Source organism: Mirounga angustirostris, unplaced genomic scaffold (assembly GCF_029215605.1).
Source record: "Mirounga angustirostris isolate CCGP_5_RB_7025 unplaced genomic scaffold, mMirAng1.0.hap1 SCAF_12, whole genome shotgun sequence".
Lineage (NCBI taxonomy): Eukaryota > Metazoa > Chordata > Mammalia > Carnivora > Phocidae > Mirounga > Mirounga angustirostris.
Genome location: NW_026991720.1, coordinates 45,920,798 through 45,940,333, shown reverse-complemented (window position 1 = coordinate 45,940,333; position 19,536 = coordinate 45,920,798). Strand labels below are relative to the sequence as shown.

Here is a 19,536-nt window from a genome sequence, read left to right as displayed (position 1 = left end):
ATGACAGTACCAGGAGAGATGGAAAAATGGATAACTTAAGTTAGCCAGAGAGGGCTGACCTTTCTCAGTATTCCTATTACATCAAAGAAGGCAAAATATCATTTGCTTGAGAATCTATTCCACGTCCTTTGGATAGAATTGTTCCTGTATAATCCAAGACAAGGATGGCTCTGTCTTGATTTTTAAATACCTGAGGAATGGGCGCCTGGGTGGCTCAGTTGGTTAAGCGACTGCCTTCGGCTCAGGTCATGATTCTGGAGTCCCGGGATCGAGTCCCACATCAGGCTCCCTGCTCAGCAGGGAGTCTGCTTCTCCCTCTGACTTTCCTCCCTCTCATGCTCTCTGTCTCTCATTCTCTCTCTCGCAAATAAATAAAATCTTAAAAAAATAAATAAATAAATAAATAAATACCTGAGGAATGGTCTCAACAATCTACTTTTTAACACAGTCCAATAGCCAGTCAATTATTCATTCACTGAGAATGAATGAAACACTAAGTATCAGCTTTTTACTAGACCCTGTGTGGTTATTAGGGATACTGTTTTGAATAAAACATGATCCTGTTCTCAAGGAGATCATAGTCTAGGGGATATCCTTCTTAACTACGAAAAATGCCCTTCTAAATTCATGATGTTGACCCTTAAGCTTTTACATGGTTGTTTCAAGGCTGTGGCTTGACAAGGCTTAGAAGAACCACATTGTGCATATAGCTGGTCCCTAGGTGTAGTTAAGCTATTACCTATCACCCTCCAGTGTCTTTCTTGGAATTTTAAAGGCAAATTTGGGGCAACCCTGACAGGCTGGAATGTTGAAGTCTTTGGTTGTCCAGGTTGACATCACACATGTCCTTTTGTTTTTCTGCCTCTACTGGCCAATATATGCAACTTGGGTGGAGACCAGCCCTTAGTCTTCTGAGGCCCTTGTAAGCAGCGAGAAATGATATAGAGAAGAAAGAATATGAGTAAGGTGTAAAACTGGTCCAAGGAGACAGGCATACCTTTGTTAAGAAAAATGTAGGAATCCTAAAAAGAGGGAAGGAAGGAAGGAAAGGTGAAACTAAGAGAGGGAGGAAGGAAGGGAGGGAGGGATGGGAAAGGAAGGGAAGGGAAAGGATAGGAAAGGAAAGGAAAATGTAGGAATCCTTTTTCAGGAGTGGTCAGGGAAAACTTTCTTCAAGAGGTGGGACCAACGGGTGGGTGAAATTGACCTGGACAGAAGGGGAAGGTAAGGGAACAGAAGTGAACCTCAGTGAGGAAACCAGCAGTACTAAAAAGGGGAGTTCTGTCCTGAGAGCAGGAGGTGTTGTTGGGTTAAGCCAGGTCAAGCCTGAGAGTTTTTAATTAGTAGGGAGTCACTTAGGGTTTCTGAATAGGAGGGAAGAACAGGTAAAAACAGCACATAAGGAAGATAGAGCTGGCTAAAACATGATAAGGGAGGAGGGAAAGCTGAAATACATGACAAGATGATAATGGAAGGGGAAAAGGGAGGCAGTATCCTCCATTTCACAGATGAATAAACCAAGGCTTTTAAGATAAATAATTAACTTAGAATCACACAGCATGGGCGCCTGGGTGGCATAGTTGGTTGAGAGTCCAGCTCTTGGTTTCGGCTCAGGCTCATCGCAGGGTCATGAGACTGTGTTCTGCGTCAGGCTCTGCGCTCAGCGAGAAGTCCGCTTGGGTTTCTCTCTCTCTTAAATAAAGAAATCTTAAAGAAAAAAAAAAGAAAGAATTGCACAGCAAATAAGTCTTGAGCCAGGCCTGCCTGACTTCATGTCCTTCCCATGATTTTACACCATATACCTCTGTGGGCATGGTATAGTGTTGAAGCCAGGAGTGAAAATGAGGGCAATTGGGAAAGACGTAGGGACTGACCTGGAGGGATGGGGCCCTCAGGTTTGGAGCTAGGATAGTAAGGGATGCTGGATTTGTAAAAAGTGACATTATAGTCAGAAGGAAGATGACATGTTAAACCTTAGATATTCAGTTTAGTCCATCTCTCTCATTTATAAATTGGAAAATAATGCCCAGAGAAATTAAGTAACATGCTCAAGATGACACATCTAGATGTTGTAAGTCTGAACTTGAACCAGTTACCTGACTGTTTTCTTGAGTAAGGTGCTGGTGGGACATATATGAGAAGCATTAACCAGAACAAGTAAATATAACAAATATCCAGTTTGATAGCCCAAAGCACACAGCAGAGGTGACTTACAGCAGGCTCAACAAGAGAATTTGATATGATATATTATAATTATAGTCTCACCATCTGCATGCCTGACTCCCCAGTAGACTATTACTCTTTGAAGGCTGGGATCTTCTTCTCTAAATCTCTAAGCCTGGCAAATTATAAGTGCTCAAAAAATGCTTTGTGAATTAATTAATGGTAAATTGAGGAACCTATAATTTAGTTAATGCTTGGTTATTATCTCTTACTATTAGGGATATCTCTTCTTCCCTCCTTCCCAGCTGCAACAAAACTCTTATGACTGACCTGGCAGAGGAGCCCACAGCCTTGTTATCCCCTGTCCTGTCTGCAGCTCCCAGAGGGAAGCTGAGTTATGGGGGAGGACTCTGATGAGGTGGAATATGGCTGCGTACCCCCACAGCTGGACATGGAAAACACCAAGACTGTAGAGGTCAGGGTTCAGTAACTGTGCTTTCCTTCAGTGTAAAAATGGTAGGTTTTCTCACCTTTAACATATCTATAAAACATCCATAATATACTGTATTGAACCATCATATAATATATATGGATTATGAATACAGCAACCATAATTTATGGTGACTAAATTAAGTCTTGACTCACCACTTCAGAAAGATTATTATTCCTATGAAGAAATTTAGTCTCCCTTTATTTTCTTGACATTACTTTCTCTTGAAATAGATTATGCAAAAGAATTGACTTTCCTGTTACTTTGAATTAAGATAGAGGTTTACAGAATTTGAAAGCTGAAAGAGACTCTTAGACTCATGCTGTAATTCTGTAGAAAAAGGAAATTAAAGTTGAAAGAAGTTAGAGGCTCATTCAGCTTTTTTGCTTCTTCTGTTCCTGTTTGATTATGCTCACTAGTTTTTACCTCTTATGATTGATGAAAAAGCACCTTTCCTTCTTTTTTTTCTTTACGTTTAGCTTAATTTTCTTTTTTTTTTTAAAAAGATTTTATTTATTTGAGAGAGTGAGTGAGAGAGCAGAGCAGGGGCAGAGGGAGAGGAAGTAGCCTCCCCGCTGAGTGGGGAGCCTGACATGGGGCTCGATCCCAGGACCCTGAGATCATGACCTGAGCGGAAGATAGATGCTTAACTGACTGAGCCACCCAGGTGCCCCTTAGCTTAATTTTCTATAAGAGATAAGTAGCCCCTTCTCGTGTTGTTCTGCTTTTCTACTCAGCAGTATTTCATTATGGACTTCTAAAAATTTGCAACATGTTAATTTTTTTATCTTTTTTTTTTTTTTTTTTTTTCCTGTTAAACAATAAGATTGTAAACTTCTGGTTTCCCATAACCCCTAATTGGCAGGAGCTCTGAAGAAACTATGATGGGTTTATAAGCAGAGTGATGTACCTTAGCATGAGGTTGACATTTCACTTAGTGGGTATCCTACTAGTTCTATTTAAGAGTGTTGTTATTGGGCTAAGATGGAGTAAGTTCACTGTAGCCTCTTTCCCACTGATTACACTAAAAACTGAACGAAGTACTCAAGCAACTACCTGAGAACTCTGAAAAGTAAATAATACCAAGCAGACTGGGGAGGGAAGACAAAACAACCACCATGGTAAAGATGAACACTCTTGAAACAAATGGAAAGGTATAGATTCTTAGCAGAGAAATATAAAATACTGAAAAGGACTAAATGGACATTTTAGAACTAAAAAGTATAATATAATTTTTTTTTTTTAATCACTCAGTACATGGGCTCAGTAGAATATAGATGACACAGAAAAGAAACAGTGAGCTTGAGGATAAGTCAATAGAAATTACCCAGTCTTAAAAACAGAGAAAAAAAATTGGTAGAACTGAAAGGAGAAGTAAATCCACAATTATCTTTGGAAACTTCAACATTCTTCTCTCAGTAATCCATAGAACAAATGGACAGTAAATCATCCAAAGATACAGAAGATCCGAACACTATCAACCAACTTGACCTAACTGACATTTATAAAGTAATCCCTCAAACAACAGCTGAATACTGCATTTTTTTCTTTTTCTTTTTTTAAAAGATTTATTTGAGAGAGAAAGTGGGCATGAGCAGGGGGAGGGGCAGAGGGAGAAGCAGACTACCCCTGAGCAGGGAGCCGGACATGGGGCTGGATCCCAGGGCCCCGGGACCATGACCCCAGCGGAAGGCAGATGCTCAACCGACTGAGCCACCCAGGCATCCCTACTGCATTTTTTTTTGTTCAAATGCACATGGGACATTCACTAAGATTAACCATGTTCTGGGCTGTAGTAGAAACCGTGCCCAATTGAAAAGAATACCCTTGTCTTTAACAGAAATAAACTAGAAATCAATGACAGAAAGATGTGGGAAATCCCCAAATATTAGGAAATTAAACAGTATACTTCTGAGTAACCCGTGGGTCAATGAAGAAGTCTCCAAGAAAATTGGGAAATATTTTCAACTTAAAATGAAAACACAACAGTGGTTGGCCAGGGATAAAGTGTGGGAAAGAGGGCTTGATCTCAAAGGAGCAGCACAAGGGAATTTTGAGGGGAGGATAATGGAATTTTTCTGTATCTTTATTATGGTGGTTGTTAGAAGATTATGCATTTATCAAAACTCAGAATTGTTAACCAAAGAAGAAATTTGACTACATGTAAATTTTAAAATATTTTTAAGAATTTAAGTGTCGGGGTGCCTGGCTGGCTCAGTCAGTAGAGTGTGTGACTCTTGATCTTGGGGTCGTGAGTTTGAGCCCCATGATGGGGGTAGAGATTACTTAAAAATAAAATCTTGGGGGAAAAGAAAGAAAGTGTCTTTTTAATGGAGTACCCTTTTTTTTTTTTCTTTAGTGAAATGTTTGGATGAGTTACTTGTCACAAGGGTGCTGAGTAAAAGAAGCTACAATATTTTTTAGACATAGGTATGACTCACAAATAATCACTTTTTGGTTTGGATCTTTAAAGGAATAAGAACATCTCTAGAAATTCTGATTTAAAAATGGTAGTTGTGAAATAAAAAAGGAAGAAAATATGTATGAATTAACATGAGCTATGCTATTTTAGATCCAAATATATGTACATTTTTATCAAGAAAATTATCCTCATTGAAAAAATACACATTGTTCAACAATTAGTTGAGCTGAAAAAAGTGAATTTTGCAAACAGTTGCTGTCAATTAAGTATAGAAAGATACTGCACTGTGTGAGAAAAGAACAAGCTGGTAACAGTTTTGGAATAATGATGTTCAGATCTTTAATTTCTTTGAATAATGTTTTACAGTTTTCATAGTATAAGTTTTATACTTCTTTTGTTGAGTTTATTCCTAAGTATCTTATTCTCTTTGTTGTTATAAAAGGAACTGTCTACTTAATTTCATTTTCAGTTCATTGCAAATGTAATAGAAATATAATTGATATCTGTATAGTGGTCTTCTATCTTGCAACCTTGCTAAACTTATTTATTCCAGTAGTCTTTTTTATTGGACTCCTTAGGTTTTGCTTCGTTTTGTTTTGAAATATACAAGAGTGTGTCTGCAAATAGAGGTAGATTTGCTTCTTCCCTTCCAATCTGGATACCTTTTATTTCATTTTGTACCCTAATTGCCCTGGCTAGAACTTCCAATAAAAGGTTGAATAGAAGTGGCGAGAGGAAGCATCTATATGTTGTCTTGGGGAAAAGCATCCATGCTTTTGTCATTAAGTATGATGTTAGTTGTGGGTTTTGTTTTTGTTTTTGTTTTTTTTTAGGTGCCTTTATCAGGGTGAAAAGGTTCCCTTCTATTCCTAGTTGGTTGAGAGTTTTTATTATGAAAGGTGTTAGATTCTGTCAAGTGCTTTCACTTTTTCTACATTTAGTGAGGTTGATCATGTGATATTTAATGTTCTTTTATTTAGGAAAAAAACCAACTCAGGCTTGAAGTAAAAAAAAAAAAAAGATAATTTATTGGCTCACTTTTTTTTTAAGCTCACTTACCTGAAAAGTTCAGTGGGTATCTGATCTATGGTTATAACATGGTCTTATTGTGAATGGTGTTCAGAACTGTCATCTGGATTTGCATCCTTTCCCTGCCTCCCTCAAGTCCTCCCACACGCATTCCCTTTATGTGTGAATCATGTTTAGGTCCCGTGTGATGGCAGAATGACTGCTGGCAGCTCCAGGCAAACATCTGCAAGACCAAAGAAAAGAGAGAGTCTCCATTTCTTTCTGCCTTTGTCCAGACCCAGCAATAGTCCCAAGTTTATCTTTGGTTGGGTCACTTGCCTATTGTGTATCATTGAGGACAGGGGATGTGAAGCTCCATTTAAGCCTGAATCACATGTCCCCCCTGGAGCTGGTCAGCCCCACCCAACTACATGGATAGAGTGTGGAGAAGGAGATTTTTAGTAACAGAAATGTGAAGGATGGATGCCAGGTTGCCAAAAATAAATGTCCGCTCTACCTTCTGTAGTGAAATAATCCAGGATAATGCAGTGTGTGAAATTAGCATTTAAATACTTTTATTCCCCTACCCCATCTCTGGCAGGGATAGCTTATATAAGCTAAAACTTTTCTCTGCTCATCGAAGTTTCTTGTCTAATCCTTCCAAGTGGGGAGTTTGGCTGACACCACATTCCATCTCCAATAGAGAATGGCCAAAAAAAGGAGTGGGGGTTGGACAGGAAGATTAATCTAATGGTAATCTAAGAGAGCAGGGACTGGTTACACCCACAGTTTTCATCTGCTCTTTTGTTACCTTGAATTATTTTATCATTTCCAAGTGTGTTAGTAAGGGTTCTCTAGAAAAGCAGATCCAATAGTATACAGAATTGTATACGTATTATGTATATACATATATATGTGTGTATGTATAAATATAAATACATGAAGGGTTTTATTGTAAGAATTGTGTCTTGCAGTTATGGAGACTGAAAAGTCCCATGATCTGCTATTGGCAAGCTAGAGAACCAGGAAAGCTGGTGATGCAATTCGGTGTGAGTTCAAGGGCCTGAGAATTGGGAGAGGTGGATGGTATAAATCCTGACCTGGGTCGACAATCCGGAGAACCAGGTGCATCAGTGTCCTAAGGCAGGAGAAGATGGATGTCTCAGCTCAAAGAGAGAACAAATTCTCCATTCCTCTGCCTTTTGTTCTACTTAGGCCCTCCGTGGATTGGATGATGCCCACCAGCAATGGTGAGGGCAATCTTCACACAGTCTACTGAGTCAAATACTAATCTCTGCCAGAGATACCCTCACAGACATACCTAAAAATAGCATTTTATCAGCTGTCTGGGCATCCCTCAGCCCATCATGATATATAAAATTGATACATAAAATTAACTACCACATCAGTCAAGGTAACTGCAGATTAATTTAAAACAGGAAATGGATTAATGGCCTCTTCATTCTTGCCTCTTTTCTCATACAGTTATTTCTGAGCTGTATCTGAGCTTCCTAGGACAGGACATCATGAAAGAGGAGTGTGTCCCAGTCCCACTCTAGACTCTGCATTGCTCTGCCTGTAAATGTCATATAATGGGAATGAGACCTCTGTGGTTTCTTAATGTGCCTTCTGAAAATCCAGTAACTTTATGCTTTAAAGAAAAGTTATTCTTGGTCATGGTTTTTATAGTTAAAAACTATAGGATAAAATAACGATATATATAACTTTTAGGTAAATGTAGAACCCATTATAGGGAAGGTGGTGTTTCAGTTGTTATTACAGTTTACCAGCTACTTTCAAAACCTAACTGCAGCTGTGCTTCATGGGGCGGGGAGGGGGGGCAGGGAGCTGTTTAACTTTTTTCAGATTACTGTAAGATAAACCTAGTCTAGGGGCACATTTTTTTCATTTTGTACATATTTTTTCACATTTCAACAACTGAAATCGGGAAGCATCTTAGAATCAGCACCATGTCATATTGCTTAATGGGCAGGTGTTATTTTTTTTTTCCTTGTGTTACATAAAATAATGGTATGTCTTAAAATTGATGGTGTGTGATGATTAATTTTATGTGTCAGTTTGCCTGGGCCATGGGGTGCCTGGACATTTGGCCAGACATCTTTCTGGGTGTCTGTGAGAGGGTATTTCTGGATGGGATTGACATCTGAACTGGTAAAGTAGATTGTCTTCCCTAATGTGAGTGGGTCTCATCCAATCAGTCAAAGACCTAAACAGAATAAAAAGGCTAAGAAAGAGGGAACTCCTCCTGCCTGCCTGAGCTGGGACATTGGTCTTTCCCTGCTTTCTGACCCGGACTGAAGCACAGCTCTTCTTGGGTCTCAAGCCTCTTGATTTGTGTGAATCAGGCACCAGACATCTGTACCTAAGCAGCGCACAGGGCTGTGCTCGAAGCTCCTACTGGCCCTCTCTCTGTCTGCCTCAGCCACAGAAGAGTCTCATTAGAAAAATGTATCCCTAAAGGGCTGTAGCATTTCAGAGAAAGAAAAATATATATCCGACTGAGGACTCTGACAAGGCTATGCAGAAATAGTCAGAGATGACATTTTAGAAAGAAGATCCAGCTCAGGCAACAGCCCAGAAGCAGAAAGTAAGTTTGGTTTGTCTAAAATATAGATTGGGTAAGAGCACTAGATAAGATATATATTTCAACTGAATATGGTGTGTCCCCTGAAATTCTCCAAAGTAAAAGTAGTTAAGCCCTTGAATGTTTTAAGATTATTTCATTTCAATGGGTCAATACTAAGTAGTGAGTCAAAGTTCTTTTCTCCTATGGCTCATATGCCCCTACACAGGCTTATTAGCACTCTGTAACTCTGTATGACGTCGAAAGGGCTGTAGCCAGGCCACAGGGGCACAAGAGCACCTGGCTCAGTGGGGGATCCACACAGACCAGGTTCAGCCACTCGCTGCTGACAGAATCTAAAGACAGAGTTTCTCCAAGTGGGGAATTTGGCTGACTGGTGGTGGTGAAACAAGAAAATAATGTATTTCAGGGCGCCTGCGTGGCTCAGTTGGTTGGGCGACTGCCTTCGGCTCGGGTCATGATCCTGGAGTCCCTGGATTGAGTCCCATGTCGGGCTCCCTGCTTGGCGGGGAGTCTGCTTTGCCCTCTGACCCTTCCCCCTCTCATGTGCTCTCTCTCTCTCATTCTCTGTCTCTCAAATAAATAAATAAAATCTTAAAAAAAAAAATGTATTTCAGTGAAGACCAACACCAAAAAGTCAGCGGACTAACGTCTCAAAGATGGCCTCCAAAGTGCTGAAAATACTCCTGGGTTTAGATAAGGAAAATGTGGGCAGTAAAGGTCAGGTCGATCGATCACTGTCTTAGGGTCAGTTGTGCAGGGTCTTGCTGAAGTCATGGCAGTGGTTAATGCTTGAGGGAGTAGTTTCAGTTCCTATCAGGGAATGCTTTGCTTGTGGGGTCTTTTGCCTGAGTTCAGAGATAAGCGGGAAAGAAGAACTTAATCAGTTAAGAAAGTATAGACTGAGGTCAAAATGGAGGTGGTTGAAGTCCTCTTTCAGAGCAGTATAATGTTCTGCCTCATTTCTAAGTTTGGGATAATCTTTCTTAACCAGAGGAGAGGAGATCAAGTGTGTGATAACAGTGTCCAGGAGATAATAATCTTTTATCTTAAAAAAAATAAAAACCAGAGATTACTAGTACCATATTAAAGGAAAAGGAAATAAAAATCATCAGTAATCCTGTTAACTAGAGAATCATCCCTATGTTCCTGATCCTTGCAGACTTTTTTCTATACCTATGTGACTAAAAATCTATGCCACCCACTATGTGGGTGTTTGTTTTTAATTTAAAAAATGGGATCATGCATACAGGTATTTACTAACCTACTTCTTTCCCTTAGAATTTCCCCTGGAATTTAAGCTCCTTGGAGCTGGGACCCAGCCTCCTTTGTCAGGTCCCATTCCTGTGTCCTGGGAGGCACCTCCCATGCAGGCAGTAATTGAGACCATGCTCTTGCTTCTGTTTACAGGTTGGCAGCCTAGATGGTTCCTTCTCTGTGGGGGGATATTATCCTATTATGATTCTCCTGAAGATGCCTGGAAAGGTTGCAAAGGGAGCATCCAAATGGCAGTCTGTGAAATTCAAGGTGAGAAACCAAGAGATTTGCAGGTTTTCTTTTTCTTTCTGTCTCTCCCATAAAATAAAAAAGCACTGGCCTCTGCGTGTCTTTCTCTGACGTTCTTATGGTACAAAGATACACAGTGTTATGTCCCAAAGAAAGCCTTGCAAATAAGACCTAAAACCAGCCAGTTTTTACAAGGAGGTTGTTGAAGAAGTAGTCAAAATAAATGAGAGCAGTGTGCTTCACCATACATCTAGTGCTCATTTTTTAGTCACTTGCTCACCTAAAGCCAGCGACTATGTGCAAAGCTTAGTTAAGTTTTTTACTGCAGCGTCTAACACTTCTATGTTTAGATCAGGACACACACACACCTTCTCACCACCACCACATACGTAAAACAAGCAAACACATAAAGACCTGCAAATAGCCTTTACTTCTTGGTTTGGGGACATCTTGAGACATGCTGAGAAGATGTGGCTTTGAAACAGATTAGAAGAGAAACAGATTAGAAGGGTATTTTGCAGCCTGATGGGAGGTGAAGGTCAGAGTGTGGTTTTCTTATTTCTTCTCCCAAAGGTCTCACACTTTTGCTCTAACTTGTGAAGGACAGTAGAAAAGGAGAAATAATTGTGTTCTTGATTGCTTTCCAATAAACCCAAGAAGGTAGAGAGGCACACTCTTACTGTTGGCATGCAAGATTTTGGCCTCAGAGCAGTATTACTTTATACACACAAGCCAAAAGAGATTCTGTCTCTCTTCCGATAAGGAGAATTGAGTGCTTCTTTTTAGTCTTGGTGATATGTTGGAGCCAGCCAAGGTTTTTCCTCTTCATCAGCAGAAGCATCGAGGAAGAGATAAATAAACTAGGGGAGGTGATAAGGGCTAGCTAGCATCCTCCCTTGGAAGAAGCCTTTAGTGACTTGCACCAGTTGAGCTTAAATATTTGGGTGGGGTGGAGGCTACCCAGATAGGGCTCTTCTAGCTTTCTGACCTCCCTCTGCCTTGCTCCCAGTTCATTCTGTAGATAATACACGCATGGACCTGATAATCCCTGGGGAGCAGTATTTCTACCTGAAGGCCAGAAGTGTGGCTGAGAGACAGCGGTGGCTGGTAGCCCTGGGGTCAGCCAAGGCTTGCCTGACCGACAGTAGGACCCAGAAGGAAAAAGGTTAAGTATTGATTGTCCTCTGGTCTGGGAGCCTTGGGAATCACCCACTGGCATCTCTGGGTTCTCATATTTGTTATCTTGCCTCTGACCACCCAGCCAGCTTTTTGTATCGTGCAAATGCCATATACCTCTGGAATTTAAACCACAGCCTATATCTAACTCTTCTCTCTTAGCATATCATAATAGAAAGAGCACAGGCTTTGGAGCCAGATACAACTGGATTCAAATCATGGCTTTGTAGGTTACTGGCTTTTTGACCTTGGCATAGGTCACTTAATCTCTCTAATCCTCAGCTTCCTCATATTTTAAAAAGAGGTAATAACCTGCATTAAAAGGGTTGCTATGAGGATTAGTAATGATATGAAACTGTTTAGTACCCAGTCTGGCACAAAGTTGATCTTCGGTAAAGAAGCCTTGGAGCAGGGTACTTTCTGTAGTAACACCCCACTTTCCCCTCCCTTTCCCTGGGGAGGGATGGATACTTAATTGTCAGGTTGCTACTGCTTACTGCTCATTAACTCAACCTCATTAGGTCTCCTGAGAACCCTGGCACAACTTTCTGTGTGGGCCAGGGGAGAGTGCCAGGGCTTCCTGCCTGAGCCCTAGCGCCACCTTCCCAGCCCCCGTCCCCAGGATGTACACCTGAAGAGATTGGCGGGATACGGGGGCCTCTTTCTCATGACAGGTGTGGTAGATGTGCTTGACTCTTCAAATAGACACCGGAAAATGGCCTCTGCCTTGGTTTTTTTTTTTAATGCTAAATCGGGAGCATATTCCAGACACTGTCAGCTTTGACTCAGGTCAGGTTGTAACGTGCAGCTCTTTCATGGGAACAAATCCAGAAGTGATAATGACTAGCTGAGCCCTCAGCGCCAGAGTAGCTGGAGCACTGCTAATGAGGGAGCAGCATGTGCACTGAGGGTGCCGTTAGCCTTGATGGGTGGCATGCTGGACCAGTTCTGTGAATTAACGAGCCATCTTATTAGTGATAATTGCACGTTACGGAACAGTTTCCCAGTTTGGGGTACTGTTGGCAGGTAGATAGCTATGACCCCATTTTACAGATAGGGAAAACTGTGCAGCAGATGAAACCAAAACTCTGAACCCTTGACTCTGGGTTTGAAAAGTATGCTGTATCCTTCTTCCTATACTGGTGATCATTTAGTATGTTGGCCCAAGAAATAATATAGATTACAAAAGACTAGAAATCTCCTGTTTCTGTTTTTCTTGCCCCCATTATCTTCATATATATCTTATCTATAACCCATACCATAAACATCTGACTTTAGGTATAGGTTATATATGCCACTCTATGGTATGCTAACTAGTAAATTCCTTATTCATCCTGGTAATTACATTATCATCATTTTGTTATTTAGAGTTTGCTGAAAACACTGAAAACTTGAAAACCAAAATGTCGGAACTAAGACTCTACTGTGACCTCCTTGTTCAGCAAGTAAATAAAACAAAAGAAGTGACCACAACTGGTGTGTCCAATTCTGAGGTAAAATATTATTTGTCTTAGTGACAGGAAAAGTAGCACCAGATATTGCTTGCAGGTAATCATTACTCTCACACAGTCCTTGACTATTTTGGAATTTACTATTTTTCGGAGAAAAAAAGTAACAAAATTCAACAAAGAGAAGAAATGTGTGCGTTTCAGCATGTGGAAGCATTTGTTTTCCTTCATGGAATGAATTCAGGATTAATTAGTTGATAACATTTGGAACCTTTAACATTGGCGCCATTAGCCTAGCTGATGTACTAAAATACGTTTTTCCCCACTTTGCATCACTTTATAAATACAGCCTTATCTGTCTAGCTGCTTCTATAGGTATGACTACTAATATGCCAGCATCATGTCTATTAATAATGTGTACCTGTCATCTTTGATGAGACTATAACAAGATTTTATTTTATTTATCTATCTATTTATTTTTTAAGTAAGCTCTACACCCGGCATGGGGCTTGAACTCACCACCCAGAGATCAAGAGTTGCGTGCTCTATGGACTAAGCCAGCCAGGCACCCCTGTAACAGGATTTTATTGGTGACATAATAATTGTGCTTTACTACAGACTAATGCTTTCAAAGATGGAGACACAGCTTTTTTTTCTGCCCATTGTCAGTAAGGATTGCAATTTTTTTTTTATCTTTTTTTTATTTTTTGAAGATTTTATTTATTTATTTGACAGGGAGAGACACAGCGAGAGAGGGAACACAAGCAGGGGGAGTGGGAGAGGGAGAAGCAGGCTCCCCGCAGAGCAGGGAGCCTCATGCGGGGCTCGATCCCAGGACCCTGGGACCATGACCTGAGCCGAAGGCAGACGCTTAATGACTGAGCCACCCAGGCGCCACCAGGATTGCAATTTTTAATGTTTATTAATGAAGTTGTCATTTACTCATCCTAAAACATGTATTAAAAGATCTATCTGGTGTTAGGCTGTGTGTTGAATGGCTCATACCACCCAGGGAGGGTCTCTCTCTCCTCTCAGAGTAGTTATAATCTGAACAACAATGCCTACAAAATGAAGAATCAATAGATTCTAATTAATGGTTTTAGTAAAAGAAGATTATGCTACTAGTGGTGCTTTCAGTTTTTCTTATAAGGGTGATTTCATTCACTTCCTTTTGGGCTCTCTTATTCATTCAGCAACTGCCTGTTGTGTACAAGACACTGTGCTGGGACAGGGCGGGAGGGAGGGATACCGAAAAACATCTCAGTCCTGCTCTTGGGATGCTTACCGTTCATAGCCGTGATTCTCAGCCCAGAGCAGTTTTGCCCCTTAGAAGACATTTGCAGTGTTTGGAGACATTTTTGGTCGTCAGGGTCGAAGGAGTGCTATTGGCCTCTACTGTATGGAGGCTAGGATGCTGCTTCACATCCTGCAGTGGGTAGCAGAGCGCCCTCACCGACTTCCCCCACTCCAAAAATTCGTCAGCCCCCCATGTCAGTCTTGCCACAGGTAGGGAAACCCTGGCCTAACAGGGAAGGGAAAATGTGAACATAGCAATTTTTAATCCAAGGAGATGTTTAGAGTGCCCTGGGAACTTGCTAATGAAACTGTGGCTGTGATACTCTGATTTATAATAAGAAATATGTATATTTGGTCTTTATAAGAGAGATATATTTGGCAGAGCTCCTAAAACTCTTAGAATTTCCTGTGATGAGAATGATAAAATTGTCTTTTGTTATGGTAGGGAGACGACTTTTGGAAAGTGCCTAAGGATGGGGGCTGGTTGACCCAGAACCCAACCAAGTGATTAGAGGGTTAGAACTCTCAGATCCACCCCACTCTCATCTCCTGGGAAAGAAGAGAGGCTGAAGATTGAGTTTAATCTCAGTGGCTAATGATTTCATCAGTCATGTCTGTGCAGTGTAGCTTCCATAACCCAAAGAACGGGGTTCGGAGAGTTCCTGAGTTGGCGAACACATGGAGATTCAGGCAAAGTGGTGTGGTCAGAGAGCATAGAAGTTCTGAGCCGTTCCCAGCTGCCTTGCCCTTTGCATCTGTTTCTGGGTTGTATCCTTTTATAATAAACTGTAGTAAACTGGCCATCTGGTAACTAGTAAAATGTTTCTCAGATCTGTGAGCAGCTCTAGCAGATTAATCAACTGAAAGGAGGAGGGGGTTAGAACCTCCAATCTGTAGTAGCAGATCAGTCAGAAGCACAAGTGACCACCTGGACTTGCCATTGGTATCTGAAGTGAGGGGTGGGGAGCAGCCCTGTGAGAGCTGACACTGTCTTCAGGGAGATAGTGTCAGAATTGAGTTGAGTTATAGAACACCCAGCTGGTGTCAGAGAATTGTTTCGTGGTATGGGAAAACCCACACATAATTGATGTCAGAATCATAGTGGTCCACAACCAGTAACATCGACTAGCTTGTTAGAAATACAAAATTGAAGAAAATATAGAGGCCACTCTTAAGGAGAAAAATTTAACTGGGTAAATTTTAAAAATCTTACTGGCTTTATTCAGCAACTCATGAATCAAGCAACATCTCATCTAACAGATAAAAAGGAACTCTGAAAAGCCTTATGAGGCTAGGGATTGTTACAGATAAAGTGAGCAGGAACAAGGAGGTTCTGCTGAGCCTTTACTGATTGATTAAAGCAGGGTTACTTCCTTCATGTGGAGCAAAAGGAAATCTTGGAGCTGGGTCAGGTAACTTGTGCTGATTGGTTGACCTAGGCCTGCCTTTTTTGGGACAACCAGGCATAGGAACTGAAGTTTTTGGTTTGCTGATGTGAGGCTTAGCATGAGCGACTCCATCTTGGGCCTGGTCTGGTTTCTTTTATACCATTAAGATGTGTTTACTGTACTCTCTAGTCAGGGGATGGCCTCAGTTTCCTGAACAACTTATTAATATCAGTATTCAGGGGAAAAACATCCTGAACAGGTAAAATAACTGGGAGAACAAGTGATTAGCTATTCAAAAGAATTCCATTTGCTAAAAGCTCTTAAACTCATCTGTACCGAAAGCCAAAAACCCCATTCTGAAAGTAAATAATGATTTATGGTTTCTAATTCTTCTATTCTAGAACCTCATTTTTACTCAGGCAGTGGGAGACATTTTTCTATTGATTCCACTGATCTTCAATCTGTGTGATTCCCTGATTCATACCTGCCACCCCTTATAGACCGGAAACTCCCTGAGGGCTTTGTGCCCAGCACCTGGCACAGTGCTAGCATATAATACTTTTGAATTGAAAGAAGTTGTTGCCTTCAGCTGGAGCGGTGGGGGGAGAGTGTGAAGGGTCAGATGGAGGCTTATAGGGCTAGTAGATAAAGTGGACTCAGTATTTTCCTTTTGTAAATGATGTACATATTTGTCCTTCAAAATAGGTGGGTACATTATTACTACATTGTGGATAAAAACCTCTAAGGACATTCCACCATTGGGCTCTTTCTTTTTTGGCAAGGTAAAGGAATCTTCCACTCTTGTTTCGTAGGAAGGAATTGATGTGGGAACTCTGCTGAAATCCACCTGCAATACTTTTCTGAAGACTTTGGAAGAATGCATGCAGATCGCAAACACAGCCTTCACCTCTGAGCTACTCTATCGCACTCCCCCAGGTTCACCACAGCTGGCCATGCTCAAGTCCAACAAGGTAAAAGCCAGCTCAGCTTGGCAGCAGCAGGGCATATGAAAAGATGAAAAGTTAAAAAGTGATGTAGTGAACCATGTTATCCATCACCCTTTGGTGACTGAGAAAGACATTTTTTTAGTGGCCCTCCCTTTATGTCCACTTAACATATTTCTGCCGTCAGTCCTCTGTATCCATTTATTTTTAGCAATTTTACCATCTAAACCTGTGTCTGATGTAACTAGGCTCTTTTCAGCCTTCTTGTCCAGCAAATCTTGCCAAGATTTGTGGTGACCTTCTAACTAGTTACTTTCAGCCTAACCCTTCCAGGCAGCTGATGGTATTTCTATTCGTGAAGTATAAACTGGACCACTTTACCTAAACTTCTCAGTGCCTCCCTCATTGCCAAAGGTTAATGTCAAAACTTCTTAACCCATTCCCACACCCCCAGCCTTGTGCTCTGTCATTACCTGGCTGAACATACTAACTGCATAGAGCTCCCCTGACATCTTCACACCATTTCCCAATGCCAAGAATGCTGTTCTCACTTATCTTCCCCTAGTTTGCACTTCCCCATCCTTCAATATTTAATCTCTCCTTCCCTGAATCCCTAAGTTGGGCTAGGAGCTTCTCCTCTTTGCATACTCCTATTTTTTAGGGTTACTCTTTATTGAAATTACCTTAAGGGTAGGAACCTCATACTGTTTATCTTTATACTTTTAGTGTTTGAAACAATGCTGCATCATAATCTTTAATGAACATAACTAAAATTATGAGAAAGCCAACCACCAAGGGTTTGGCTATGGTAATTAGATCCTTCAAAAGAGCCATCTTCCTTTTCCTTAGAAATATGGGTACACTTATTTGAAAACATACAAAGGACCGGTTAAGATCAATGACTCCCTTCTTTTGGGAGGATCTAAAATTGTTCCTGTTGAGTGGGGCAGTTATGTTATGGTCATATTTACCACTTTTATATGTGATGAAACTCTAAATATGCTCTGTTGGAAGTTTAACATGAAGCTTTCATTTTTTTTTTTTTTTTGCTTCTTTTAAAGATGAAACATCCTATTATACCGATTCATAATTCATTGGAAAGGTACAGTAACTCTTTTGGTTTTTTCTTCTTTCTAAAAATAAATACGTTTTTATTGTTTGTTTAAAAAAAAAGAGAATATTTTGATCATGATTTGAGATAATACCAGAAGGAAACAGTATCTGATTTTCCTCTTTGGGGTGAGCTTGAAGCAATGCAGACCTTTCACTTAGACTGACTACCTGGGAAGATGTTTGCATTTTCCCTCAGGTATGGATGGGCCTGCCCACCACATGTGGTAACTTTTAATTGCTCTAGTGTACTGAGAGGTTGGAACCTCCTCTCTTGTGGAGGAGCCTGGCATTAACCTAAATGTGCTTTTATTCAGAAAAGACAGTACTATTTTGTTTTATTTAAAAATAAAAATGTTAGGTAGCCTTATAGGTTATAAAAAAACAACAACTTAATATCAAAATCTAAACTATTTCTTCCTCTAATTGCTCCTTCAATTTTAGAAAAAGTACACATTTACATAGTTGTGTTCCTATTATTTGGGGTCTTTATTCAGTTATTATTTTTTATAAGCATTCCCGTATTTTGACATACTCCATATATTTGTCCTTTCAAATTGTTATTTAACATTTCATCTCTTGTATACTATTGTTTGCTTTAGTACAAGGATTGTTCCAGTTTGGTTAACATTTTTATCTTGTTCTGAATATTTCTACTAGAAAAAATAGACTTTTTTCTCATGACATTTCCTTAATAAACACCTACATTTTTAATTGCTAAGTTGAAATATGGCATTTCTTTAGAGAAAAAAAAAAATGCTTTTCCTGGAGTCACCATATAGCTTGGACCCTTTCCCTTTGTTTTTATTAGGAGAAAATATTTTTGTTCTAATTCGGTTGGATCTAATCACTTACAAGATATTATGATTGTCCCTTCAACAGAATTAGCTGTTCCACTTGCATGTTAAAAGCCCTGAAGAGCAACAGATCCTCAGGAGGTATCCTGTGTCCTCCTGGGTTTTTTCTGTCAGACATACTTTGCAGGGAGTATTCTCCCCTGACCACAGCATGTAGCTTCTAGACAGTTAACTGATAGGCAAACACATAGGAGTGACCAGTGATTTTGATTGCTGAAGAGAGAGAAAAACTTCCTAGGGAGGAGCTGAGGAAAGTGAGAAAAGTGTTAAATGTGTACGGGTAGAAAGCCGATTGAAAACCAAAGAGCTGTCAATGAGTATTTCCTGTTGCTGGTGGGGAGCAGGAAGTTTAAGTCACCTGAGGGTCCTTGAGAAGCCAGGAATGGCTCTTTGATTTCAGAACCTCAGTTGGGAGACAGGCCTGCTCCCATCACAGGCGGATACCTGTCTAGGAGGCAGGAGGCTGAGAGGTTTGGCTGATTCAACAATACTGGTTTTTAATCACTGTTAAAAGGAGTTGGTGCTTGTGAACCCCTCCCTCCTTTCTCAGAATAAGATCTACCTGAGCAATCTATTTAAGACCAAATAACTGGACTTTTTGGCTTTTCTCCTTATAAAAAATTTTCAGGCAAATGGAGTTAAACAGTTGTGAAAATGGATCTTTACATATGGAAGTAAATGCTGATGAAGAAATCCTAATGAAAAATAAGAGCTCCTTATATTTGAAACCTGCAGAGATAGATTGCAGCGTACCAAGTGAAGAAAATACAGCTGATAATATAACAGGTGAAAACAAAAGTAAAGTATGAAGCAAACCATTGAGCCCAAACCATTGATCTTGGGAGTTTGATTGTATATCCATGAAGTGATACTTGACAGGGGTTGGCCTCAAGATGGTATACTAGTAGCTAGTAAGGCAGACATTAGCTTGGTAACACAGGTCACTTGACCACATTGTGCCATCCCATCTGACCCAGTGTTGAAAAGGCAGAATGGAGAGGATTTTTCCCATTCACTGTTCTTATCTGTAATGTCTGTGGGCTGTGGTGAGCAGCAGCTGTCTGTGCTGACTTTGTAGAAAATATGAGTGTTTCATTGGCCTTCTACTCTATGTCTCAAAATC

The 19,536-nt window shown here is 40.4% G+C and overlaps 1 protein-coding gene across 2 annotated transcripts in view; it reads left to right on the top strand.

The window, feature by feature from the left end:
* The window catches only part of PLEKHA8 (pleckstrin homology domain containing A8), a 56,537-nt gene that overhangs the window by 7,386 nt on the left and 29,615 nt on the right, over window positions 1-19,536 (top strand). For both annotated transcript variants that reach the window (XR_006788739.3, XM_045864499.3), the window contains exons 2-7: window positions 10,099-10,215; window positions 11,204-11,359; window positions 12,739-12,863; window positions 16,315-16,473; window positions 17,508-17,548; window positions 19,042-19,199. Coding sequence is in view for 1 of the 2 variants with exons in the window: in XM_045864499.3 (XP_045720455.1) it covers window positions 10,099-10,215; window positions 11,204-11,359; window positions 12,739-12,863; window positions 16,315-16,473; window positions 17,508-17,548; window positions 19,042-19,199 (756 nt within the window). In the remaining variant the exon portion in view is untranslated. The remainder of the gene's footprint in view (window positions 1-10,098; window positions 10,216-11,203; window positions 11,360-12,738; window positions 12,864-16,314; window positions 16,474-17,507; window positions 17,549-19,041; window positions 19,200-19,536) is intronic.